Below are 12865 nucleotides of genomic sequence, written 5' to 3'. Positions count from 1 at the left end.
CACCTTAGCAAAAGTAAAAAAGTTTATCTACCCTAAAGAGTACCCCAAAAAAGTTTTAATACTTTACTTAGATGAATTTAAAACTGAATTGCTATTATATTATTTTAAAAGCACCTCAACCTTGCTCTAGCCATATAGGTAATGTTTAATATTAGAACCACTCATTTCCTTCTAGCAAAGACCTTACTGCATCTACTACCAAGCATCAGAATAGATGTGTAAATGCCACTTGCTACTGGAAGCCATCACCCGCACTGGGATATGAAAAAGGGACAGTTGAGTTTAGCTGTCTTCAGTGAAGAATTTTTGAATACAGCCTCAGTGAAGAATTTGTCAACTTGGAAAAACAGACTTCAAAAGCCGGGATGAAATTAGACCTCAGGATACAATTACACAAGACTAAAATTTATATTGTACTACAGTGGTAGACAACTGGAGAGTTCTGCAAAATCTGTGAAAAAGCAGGAAAATAAAACAATATTCATAAAAACATTTCCAAGGAGATATAGATAAAAAATGTCTTGAAAACCTACAGAGATGGCAAAGAACCTAATCCACAAAACCACAAGTGCTTAATTCTGAAAGTCAGCAAAAAGAGAGTATCTGAACATCTGACCACTGGAGCAGATGTGGAAATTAAAGTCCCCTGGCAACTGTGACACAGGTTACCAGACTTCAGCAGAAAAATCTCTCTTCAAGACTTTCTCTGGAACTTTTAAAGCCTATAGAAACATAGGTACATATCTTTCTATATAAACATGGAGATCTATCTTTTTATCTATCCATCTGTCTGTGAACTCGATGATCCCACAGGCATCATTCCAAAGATCAGAGGCAACATTAAGCAAAATTCCCTATCTCAGGGTCTCCAGCAGACCTCCATACATCCATTTGAACATTTATAGGGCTAATGGGGAAAGAAATCTATCTGTTTAGAATAGGGACTTTTTTTTTCTTTCAGAATAAGGATGTTTTAATACAGCTTCCAAACTGATACACTCTTGCTCAAACCATCAGTTTTGAGATGAACTTTTGACAGACTATACAGTTAGTGTAAATTTTATCAATTAATGTCTGATGGTCATAATATGCTATACAAACTGGGTGTGCTACTTCAGATTTTTGACACCACCTAAAGATAGATTTCATTTCCATGTTGTTGATAGAATGTGTGGCTTTCAAATTTCTTTTTTTTTTTTTAATATGAAATTCATTGTCAAATTGGTTTCCATACAACACCCAGTGCTCATCACAAAAGGTGTCCTCCTCAATGCCCATCACCCATTTTCCCCTCCCTCCCACCCCCATCAACCTTTAATTTATTCTCAGTTTTTGAGTCTCTTATGGTTTGCCTCCCTCCCTCTCTAACTTTTTTTTTTCTTCCCTTCTCCTCCCCCATGATCTTCTGTTAAGTTGCAAGGACCATGAGGCATTCAAATTTCTATAAAAGTTTTAAACTACCTAGGGTAGGGTTGTTTTTTGTTTTTTTTTTTCAATTTATGACAACTGTTTTCTATGTTACTATTAGTGCGTGAGGCAACGAATTTCCAATTTGAATTCAACAACAACAAAAACAGATAAAGAGGAATTATTTCTTTCACATTCAAGTTATAACAAGTATCTAACTTCAGTTGCCAAAGCTTTTTTAGAGGGAGGGATGGAATTTTACATGATTAAAATTCTCTTGGGGAGTTGGGGAGAGGTTATTTGAGGAAAATAAATACCATATACCAACAATATATAGCAGCATCATTATCACTAAAAGGAAAGTATAACCTATGCTATTTTTATACATAAGCCATGCCTATGATGTTAAATCCCTATGGATCTATTGAAAATAAACCATCATGCACTATTTTTCACTTTTAAAAACCATAGTATTGAATTTGGGTTAAAGTGATCCTAATTAATAAACCCATTAATAGTTAATAACTCACTTCAAGAGGACTGGGCTCGGGAGAAATATCTAATGCTATGTAATATGTACTATATTCTAAACAAAAACAAGCCTTTTAAAATCAAATTATACTTGTAGAAATAATCAGTTCACATACATTATTTCTGCCTTCTCTTTTCTAATGATGATAATTCAAAAAATCAGTACAGTAGGAAAGACTAAGTATTACCTTTCCCTGAGAGAAGCTCGATTAAGCACAGGACTTGGAGAATGCTTCGGCATTGTTGAGGGTGCTGAATGGACTAGTAGGGTCCTTGCTGAATTCTGGGGCTTGCTACATGACCTTGAGCTTAAATACTCATCACACCTTTCCAAGGAGTCATCGTAGTCTCTCCCATGGGGTGTCCTGATAACCTGTTTAAAAAATTATATTTGTATACACATAATAAATGTGCTATACATTTATTATATATACACACACATATACACACCACCTTAGAACATTTATAAGAGTTAAAAAAAAAAAACCAAACACGTATAATGCCACAGCCATATATGAAGGTAAATTTTAGAATGTAGCAGTAATCGTTACCACCATAAGAATAAATATTAGGGGCACCTGGGTGGCTCAGTCAGTTAAGCGCCTGACTTCGACTCAGGTCATGATCTCGCATCTCACGGTCTGTGAGTTCAAGTCCCACATCAGGCTCTGTGACAGCTCAGAGCCTGGAGCCTGCTTCAGATTCTGTGTCTCCCTCTCTTTCTGCCCCTCTCCCACTCATGCTCTGTCTTTCTCAAAAATATATAAACATCAAAAAAAATATTAAATACATCTAGATTTTTCATTCCACATCTAAAATTTACAATTATCAATTCCAAAGGCTTTTGAGTAGTGGTAGGGTAAAGGTAGGGGTGTATATATAAAACAAAGGACAATACACAGAAACTAATGACAGCCTAGTTTAGCTATCAGGCCAATCAGAACAGAATTCTACCCTAATACTCATTCATTGATTCATTTGTTCTGAGGACAGACAAATGAATGAATCAGGATAAAAACATTATATAACTACCTTTATATGAGGAACTTATATTCTAGTAAAGTTTACATACTACTATGGAGAGGGAGTTTTAGACACACACCCTAAGATAAATAGGTAAAATACATAGTATGTTAAAGGATGGTGAATATCATAAGAAGAAAATAAAGCAGAAAAGGAGATAAGAGGTACTGATGGGTGGTGTGGGAGGGGTATATAGGGAAGGAGATGCAATTTTATTTTATTTCATTTCATTTCACTTTATTTTTTTATTTGAGAGAGAGAGAGCATGAGAGAGAGCAGGGGAGGGACAGAAAAAGAGGGAAAGAGAGAATCCCAGCAGGTTCCACATTGCCAGTCTGGAGAACGAAAAAGGGCTCGATTTCATGAAATGAACGTGAGATCATGACCTGAGCCAAAATCAAGAATCAGACACTTAACCTATTGAGCCACCCAGGCATCCCAGGAGCTACAATTTGAAATAAGATAATCAAGGGGGACCTCACAGAGAAAGAGAATATCTTAGTAAAGACCTAAGGAGTAAAGGCCTGAAGATCTTACTAAAGACCACAAGACCTAAGTCATGGGGACATCTGTGGGAAGATCATTCCAGAAGGAGAGAAAAATAAACACAAAGTTCCTGTGGGATGGGGTGGAAAGCATGCCTGATGTATTAGAAATAGCAAGGAAGGGGCAACTGGGTGGCTCAGGTAGTTAAGCATCCAACTTCGGCTCAGGTCATGATCTCACAATTCATGAGTTTGAGCCCTGCGTTGGGCTCTGTGCTGACAGCTCAGAGCCTGGAGCCTGGAGCCTGGAGCCTGGAGCCTGGAGCCTGGAGCCTGTCTTCGAATTCTATGTCTCCCTCTATCTCTGTCCCTCCCCTGCTTGTACTGTCTCTCTCTCACTCAAAAAATAAATTAAAAAAAAAAACAAAACACTTAAACAATTAAAAAAAAAAAAAAAGAAATAGCAAGGAAACCAATAGGGCTGAACTAAATAGTAGGTAATGAGGTCAAAAAGGTAGTTTTAAGGATTTAGGATTCTATGCTGTAACTTTTTTTTTTTTTTTAAACAAGATCTCACTGGCTACTTTGTTAAGAACTGTCTATAGAGGGGCACCTGGGTGGCTCAGTCGGTTGAGCGGCCGACTTCGATTCAGGTCACGATCTCGCGGTCCGTGAGGTTCGAGCCCCGCATCGGCTCTGTGCTGACAGCCTGGAGCCTGTTTCGGATTCTGTGTCTCCCTCTCTCTGACCCTCCCCCGTTCATGCTCTGTCTCTCTCTGTCTCAAAAATAAATAAACGTTAAAAAAAAAAATTAAAAAAAAAAAAAAGAACTGTCTATAGAGTGGGCCAAGGGCAGAGACAGGGAAATCAGCTAGGAAATGATTATAACAAAATATGGAAAAGGATGCTGGCTTGAATAAGAATGATATCAATGGAGGTGAAAAGTGATCAGATTGAAAAGGCATTTGAAAGATAGGGCCAACAGGATTCGCTAATGGACTGGATGTCAAAGATAACACCAGTTTTTTGGTCTAATCAACCAGAAGAATTGGGTTTATATGATTTAGTTACATCCTTCCAACTGGAAGGATAGAAGAGTAAATATTACGAGCCTGTTTCTGCACATGTTGAGCTGCTTATACCTATTAATTTATTAATCACCCAACATATTAGAGTAGAATTCAAAGAAGAGTCCAGGATAAAGATATAAATGGTATTTAAAGATAGGGCACTAGGTGATATCACCAAGGAAGTGAGCATAAGTAGAAAGAAGAATACATCTGAAGACAGAGCCCAGGGGAATACTCCACTACTGAAAGGCTGAGAAGATAGCAAGGAAACATCAGACTGAGGAGTGGGCAGGGAAGAAGGGGAAGAAACAGGAGAATGTGTGGTCAGTTGAAGAATGCATTTCAAGTAAGGGGAGTAACTAAGTTAAATATGCTGATAAATCAAATTGGAAAAGACTGAGAATGGAACTCTGGATTTTAGCAATTGGAGAGTCATCAGTAACATCAACAAGAGTAGCACTGATGGAGTGATGGGAGTGATAATCTGGAGTTGAGTTCAAGAGAGAATGAGAGAGAGAAATTGCACTCATTTAATAAATATTTAATCTCCAGTCATTATTTTAAGTGTTGGGACTACAACAGTGAACACAACTAAGTCCCTGCCTTTATGAGCAAATGTTCTAGCAGTACGATTTGGTAAATATTTGGCCTTTAAGAAAGATACCTTATCTTTCTCAGACTTCTTTCCCTCATATGTAGAGTTAATAATCACTATCTTATAGATTTTCCATAATTTAAAGTATGTTATAGAACATCTAGGTGTGTGAATTAGTTATACAATAAATATAAGTCATTTATTATTAAAACACCAGTCCAACACAACTTTTTGCTTCAACACTACCACAATTTTCACTGCTTTCCAGAATTAGAGCAACATATGGTGACTCAGCAATCAGCTAAGAGAACCAAGCTTTCATCCCAGAACCAAATAGCACATGGTTCAAACGGCTCAGTTACAGTCCCAAATAACTGACCAAGAAATATATGATCTAGGTTGAATAAAAATTGGAAATTATTTCAATGTTAGTTGTTCACATAAAGTAAAAGCACAGTGAATGTCAAAAACAAGATCAAAGATGTCCATAGTCAACAAATGTTAAGCATATATGTGAAGAGACTGATAGGAAAGAAAAAAAGTGCTGTAATGCTGTTTCTAGAATTCTATTCAAATATGAGTCTCTTGGCTTATGGTACAGATTATTTTCTCTTCATTAACTTCAATGCCAACTGAGTCATGTTGGTTAGCAGACCACTTCATTTTTCTTTCCCCCCCCTTTTTTTTTTTTACTAAATTTTCTCCCCAAACTAGTCAGCAATATTTTAAACACAGCCATGTTCCTCTATTTATAAGAATATTCACTGACAATCTCTTGTACCACATGTTAGCTAATACTCATATCTAGAAAGGTATAGGGGTTTGAACTTACAATCCAGATGAGATGGGGCATAAACACAAAGATAACTGACAAGATAACCTGCATCAAATACATCATAATGACAATACAGAAGGATATTCAAAGATTTTGGTCTAAATGGTGGAAGTCTCATGGAGAAGGTGGGACTGGAATCAAGGCCATTAGTAGAGAAAAGGAGAAAGCGCAGTCAGAATGGGGGAAAAGGCACAAGGAAAGAGGACCACAGATGACAATAACTTGGCTATCTCTATAGGAAACTAATAGGAGAGACAGTATCTTAGAGGTGGAAAGGAGCGCATTGTAGAGAAACTTAAGTGCTGTAACTCAATACTATTCAACATTTTTAAAGCATATTCTATGTATCAAGTACTAAACAAGGGAGGAGACAACAATCACAAATAAATGTAACAGAAGACCTCAAAGAAGTTATAATCCATGAGGGCAGACATGAAAAAACAAGTAATGATAAAATAATGAGGAAGGAAATTAGAACTGAATAGATATATAATAAGTGTGCCATGGGACCACAGCTAGGATATATTCTTTCCATGGAATTACAGCAAATATTTGTTTGGTAAAGTTTTATATCTGCATGAGGGACTAAAGGTATAATGAGGGAGTAAGTCTTGGATAAGAATCCATTTCAAACTTTCAATCTTAAGCCTTAGCTTAAGACATTTCCATAGCTCTTGTGAGTTTTCCATAGGTTACTTATTTACTTCAAAACCACATGGAATATTATCTCTTTGGCTCATTACAGAAGAGTTCCATCTCTTGGACAATTCTTCAAGAACACTGGCTTACAGTCCAAAGACCTGGGTTCAAATCCCTACCAATTATGTGACCCTGAGCGGGTCATTTCTTTCCAAGCTTTAGTTTCCTTATATACAAACTGGGGAAATAACCTTGCAGATTTGCCACAAAAATGTGGTAAAATTGTGAAAACACAAAGCAGAGGGCTTAGTTTATGAAGAATAATAGTTATTTCCTCTGTTTACAGTAATCTTCATATTTCAGCAAAAAGACTTTTTTTCTTTTTCTTTTTACATTTATGGAAATCTTTAAATGTCTGTTCTAAGATCTTCACTATGTAACAATTCCAATATTACAAATGTTAAAATGTATCGAGATAAAAAATCTAGTATTTTTAAACCACTCTAAAACTGTTACAGGTAGAAAAGTTTCATACACAAAATTCATTGTAATTCCATATATGCAATTATACAAATGACACACTTCTCAAATTTGTGATATATAATGGTTTGGTTATACCATACTTATGAAATAAGATTCCTGAAAAGTTGTTTACATGATAAGCTGATAAGTCATATTTATGGCCATAAAATTTTATGGGAACTTCAAGGTCCAATTAATAGAAGGAATAATTAACTACTGAGTATAATGGGAAACAGGAAGTCACTTATCCAACAAGTATCTGTTGAACTGACTTAATGCCTGGTATAAACACCATGCTCTAAAACTTCTTCTTTGTCATGGAGCATAAAATTTAAGAAACAAATACAAATACTTCTAATGGAATTAGCTGGGAAGTAGTTCAGACTAAGGATTGTAGGGGGAAAGTGCAGTATAGGTACTACTTTTAGGATGATAAGAAGAAAGTATGGTTCTCATTCAAAAGAGAGAGAAGCAATTTCTCAGTTTTGCCAAGAACAATCCTTAGTGAATCCTATTTCAAGTGAATAACCAATTCCTATCTTACCCAGTTTAAAAATCCATATGCTCAGCTATCTGGATTGGTTTTAGAAAGATGTACTTTCTTTATACTGGAGAGAATTCAAGAAATTCCAAAATAATGCAATGAAAATGATAAGTAATTCCTAAATAGATCAATCCTTGTGTGTACGTGTGTGTATGGAGGGTTCCCTTCTTAGAACACTGTTCTATGCATTTATATAAATAACTTGTTTAATCGCCACAACAACCTTATGAAATATTTTGATTCTGTCCACTTCATAGGAGAGGAAACTGAAGCAAAGTTAAATAGCTATTAAGTGAGGGGGTCTCAGGCTAGTGACACATGAGAGATCTATGGCAGATCTCTCAAGTGGAAAACTCCAGAGCCCAAGCCTCCCAGGATGCCTGAAAGGAAAGTCTCACAGAAGATGGTCTCACAATCTGATTTACTAACAACCCAAACTACAGACCTCAGGAACAAACTGACAAACTGTTCTCAAAGAAGAAAGAAAGCATACCCAATTAATTTTATGATGTGATCATAACAATGCTACCAAACCACTCATGGAAAGTAGAAGGGTAATTACAGACCACCCTCACTAGAAACCATATGTGGGAAAAGTGTTAAATAAAATATTAACAAATTAAATTCAGTAATGTTAAAAATATATATATATAACATGACCAAGTTGGGTTTATTCAAAGAATACAAAGATAGGTGAGCATTAGAAAATCTATTAATTCACTACGAAAAAAATCAGTATCAAATCAATAGATGCTGAAAAAAATCCGTTTGATAATATTCAACATCCATTCATAATTAAAAAATATTCTTTGCAAACAAGAAATCTCAAAAGGAACTTAGTTAACTTGCAAAAGGATATTTAACAAAAATCTACTGCAAATAACATTCATAGGTGTGAAACCTCAGACATGATCCTATCTATCAAAGACAGGATCAAGACAAGAAAACACTGTATTAGGCTATGCTGCGGTAGCAAATTAAATTTGAAAATCAGTGGTTTAACATAATAAAGGTTCATTTTTCCCCGTGCTTTATGGTAACAGAGGTTATTAGCAAGAAAAATTACACTTCACAAAAACTGTCTAAGGACTGTTTTGATGAGACACACTGAGCAACTTACAGCTGTATGATCTAGAACGTGAGGCCTCATTGTCACTGAAACAAGAGAGGGTTCAGATCAATTCACCTATGCTTCACCCTGGAAGGGATCCACATAATTTTCATTCATAGCCCATCGGCTAGAGTAGGTCCTAAATAACTGCAAAAGGGCTTGAAAAGCTGGAAGAGGATACGAACAGCCAATAAGCAGTAACTGTCCCTGCCACGTCCCCTATCACCACTTTTATTCACACTGTGCTGAAGATATTAGAAAGTTAAGACAAAGAAATATTTCGAATGGCATAAATAAAATTCATTTTGCAAATGATAGTTTCTTCTATTAAAAAATTCAAGAATATCTATGACAAAAATGTTATACAAAATCAGCTTCAAACCTATATATCAGTAAAACACACAAAAAATGTAGTTTACATTACATTCCTATTTACAGTAGGAACCAAAACTATAAGGTTTCTAGGAATAAATCTAACTATGTGTAACAGATTAATGGAAAAGCATACATATCTTTACTGAGACACGTGAGAACTGAGACCACCTGCATTCACATGGCTTAAATATCAGATCTAAGAACTGAGACCCACCTACCTCAATGTGACTTTACCATGAGTTCAAGGAAATTCTTGCCCAAGAAAACAATGCTACAAACCAGTAAATACCATCATTTGCTTCAGGACATTCCCATAAATCATTTACCTGAACAAACGGTCCGCTCAATCATCAATCAGCTCCCTTCTTGAAACAACAGATTCTTAATCTGGGCAAATAATTCCCTTCTCGGAAGAAAAGATCACTCAACTGGACAAATCCTTCCTTATCAAATCAAGTGTTTACTTATCAAGACTCGCTTTAAGAACCCAATCTTTGTGTTCATTAATCCCAAACTTTTATATCACAAACTTTGTCAATTAGATTCCCTCATTAAAAGCCCTACCTTAAAACACTGGAGCTCAGACCCCAAAACCCTATACATATCTGCCCTTAACCTTCTCCTTTCAGAGACACTACTCAGACTGTCCAAGTGGTGGCGCTACCTTAAAGCATTATGTCAGAAACTCAGCTCTGCTTGATATCAACAGATTATTTATTTATTCTGGTGGTTTTGGTGAGTTGGCAGTTGACAATCCTAACAGTCTACTAAGATATAAATAGACACCCACATGCTGCCACAGCTAAAACCTTCAACTTAGAAACTGTACTCTTCTGAGACTTCGTGAGCTTCCCTACTGTGAGTCTCTGACTGCAGTAGTAAGGTGAATGAACTTTGGTGTTGAGTCTGGGCTCTGATTTCCTTTTGTTAAACTTCCCAAGTGCTTAGTTACTTCATCTCCTAGGATGCAGAACCCTTTACTAATCTTGTCATTATATGATCGGATTGGAAAATTTGTATCCCGGTGGATGTCTGTCTTTTTATCAACAATACTAATATATCTCTATCTTTGTGACTTTTTGTTGTGAGTCTGTGAGAAGAAGATCATAGGAAAATGAAAAAATGTCGAGCTACCAAATCCATCCTCGAGTTAGGCCCATGGATGAACAGGCTCTGAAATTCTCATCACACCACAATCCTCATAATAAAAACTCTGCCGTGGGTCACTTGTCAAAGTATCATGAAAACTTCTTCAGTGTTGCCTTGTTCTCTCCATGGGAAAAAACTGCTGTAGAAGAGATTGCTTCCAAACCTTCCATCGTCCTAGAAGTGCAGACTTGTCAGGTCTCCCATTTGAGACAACCGCTAGGTTGGGGCACAAGACACAAAGCACGCAAGCAGCACACGGACCAACATTACCAGACTTGTATATTGGTTTCCATTTAGGTCCATGTCCCCTCCAAGTTAGATTCAAGCTTCTTACACCTATTCACACTATAATTTTAAGTCATACAGTTACTATTCTAAGCAACATAATTTCACCAATGTCTATGCAAAGAAATACCTCTGCTGTCAGGGCAGCAGGGTATTCACAAAGCTCACCTGGCAGGATTCAGCACTGTTGCAGACTGAGAACTGCTCTTTGCCCTCTAGTTTTCCCTTGTTCAAGTCAGGGCACCCAGGTCCCCAGCTATCCTGCTCCTGCTCTAACAGAGTAGATTAGAAATGGCATCCAGGTAGGGTGGGAATGTGAGATAGGGGAGAGATCATGCCAATTCACAGGTCACCGGATCATAAGAAGTCCTATCTACATCTGATGGACTGGCCTGTCCATCACCCCAAGATCCTGGCCTTCAAGCTACATTCAAGTGACTGCAGGGAACTCTGAGTGGTCTTTCTTGAGGAGGACATGATTATGTTCTATGTGAGGGAAGAAAGGTATGCAAAGATATTTGGGGGCCAGAGGGGCAGACTATGTCAGATATGGTTAGCTGTCCACTAAAATTTGTGTCCCCTCTTATGAAGCATAAGATTAGTGGGAATTGGCTGCCTACCCAGGATCCCTACTTACTAGCCACTCTCCTCCCTGTGCTTCTAGATATGGCCACGTGACCAGTTCTTTTTTTTTTTTTTTTAATTTTTTTTTTTCAACGTTTTTTATTTATTTTTGGGACAGAGAGAGACAGAGCATGAACGGGGGAGGGGCAGAGAGAGAGGGAGACACAGAATCGGAAACAGGCTCCAGGCTCCGAGCCATCAGCCCAGAGCCTGACGCGGGGCTCGAACTCACGGACCGCGAGATCGTGACCTGGCTGAAGTCGGACGCTTAACCGACTGCGCCACCCAGGCGCCCCGCCACGTGACCAGTTCTTGTCAATGGAACATAAGAAGTGACTTAGAGCACTTCCACGCTTTTAAGAAACAGATGCACTGGACTGTTAATGAGAAATAAAACTTACGTTGTGTTAAAACATTGTAATAGTAAAGTTTCAGAACATCTGGCATTACCCTAATACATTGAGTGAGTTAAAATCCAGAAGTAGAAATGTAGACATGACCTAGATAAGAAAGACAGTGATGACATAATGGGAACACAAGGAGTAGGAGAAGCCAGATTATAGGCAATACAAAAATCTAAGCAGAAAACTCTGACTTTGATGTGATATTCATTCATAAATTCAAACACCAGTTAAGTATCCACCAGATACCACACACCTAGCTATCAAAACATTAAATTTACTTTCACGAGTTTAGGAAGACATATAAAATCCATATTCTGCCAAGTGAAAGAGGCACCCAGTGTAAAAAGGCAATGCTAAGGCATGTGAGGATGTTAAAAGTGATGTTAAGGCTACCAGAAATCAAACATATATCCCACGTGTATTTCACAATTTTGCCTAAAGCAAGGTCTGCTTCTCCAGTGCCACAAAGGTGATTTCCTATCTCTTTTAAAGAAACAGAAGGACTCTTCAGTTTTGAGAGTTCTCATAAAATTCATTGTCTCCAAATAGTTTAGGAGTAATGGATAAAGAAATGGAAGCAATGTTCACTTGGATGTCTAACAGTGAAAGGAGGGAGAGAGGATGATAAAGACACAGGGATGCAGACTGAGCTCTTTCTCAGATTTGCAAAATTTGTTTTCTGTCATTTAAGACGGGGGTAAAAATTCCTGTTCAATTTGTAAGTCTGCATATAATCCAATTATATAATAAATATGAAAAGCTTTAAAATTGGAACCCATTATACAAATTTAAGTTGTTTTTTACTATTGTGTTTTATGGTCAAAATAAATGCAAAGGTGTTAACATGATTAAGAAGGCAGAGTAGAAGGAAAAACAAAGTGGAGATTAACAGGAAGACTGAAGTAGGGATGAAGAGAACTGAGAAAAATTCCATCCACAACTAACATTTTCTCTGACGAAGTAGAATATGAAGCCATGTATAGAAAATGAGAAGTAGAACTTAGAAAGTCTAGACTATGTTATAGAATCAACAAGAGAACAAAATGATCAAGCAGCACTGAAGGCCAAACTGAAGCTAGAAAGGATGTATTTTTAAAGGCCCAAGTAAAATGGGTTCTATAAAGCTTTCCAGAAATATTCTGTTATTAGATATACAGCCATTCATTTATTCAGATACTGATTATACATGGCATCATTGATTTTTCAACCTTTAGTCCAAAAGCCCCTGCAAAGGACAGAACTGTGTCTCCCCAAAATTCCTATGTC

The 12865-nt window shown here is 37.0% G+C and overlaps 1 protein-coding gene across 3 annotated transcripts in view; it reads right to left on the bottom strand.

The window, feature by feature from the left end:
• Window positions 1–12865, bottom strand: part of SPATA6 (spermatogenesis associated 6) — a 150589-nt gene that overhangs the window by 47091 nt on the left and 90633 nt on the right. For all 3 annotated transcript variants that reach the window (XM_058717451.1, XM_058717448.1, XM_058717447.1), the window contains exon 10: window positions 2127–2311. In XM_058717451.1, the coding sequence (XP_058573434.1) occupies window positions 2127–2311 (185 nt within the window). The remainder of the gene's footprint in view (window positions 1–2126; window positions 2312–12865) is intronic.

Source organism: Neofelis nebulosa, chromosome 2, assembly GCF_028018385.1.
Source record: "Neofelis nebulosa isolate mNeoNeb1 chromosome 2, mNeoNeb1.pri, whole genome shotgun sequence".
In the NCBI taxonomy this organism is placed as follows: Eukaryota; Metazoa; Chordata; class Mammalia; order Carnivora; family Felidae; genus Neofelis; species Neofelis nebulosa.
The sequence above is the reverse complement of the archived record's forward strand: the minus strand, read 5'-3'. Positions and strand labels throughout refer to the sequence as shown.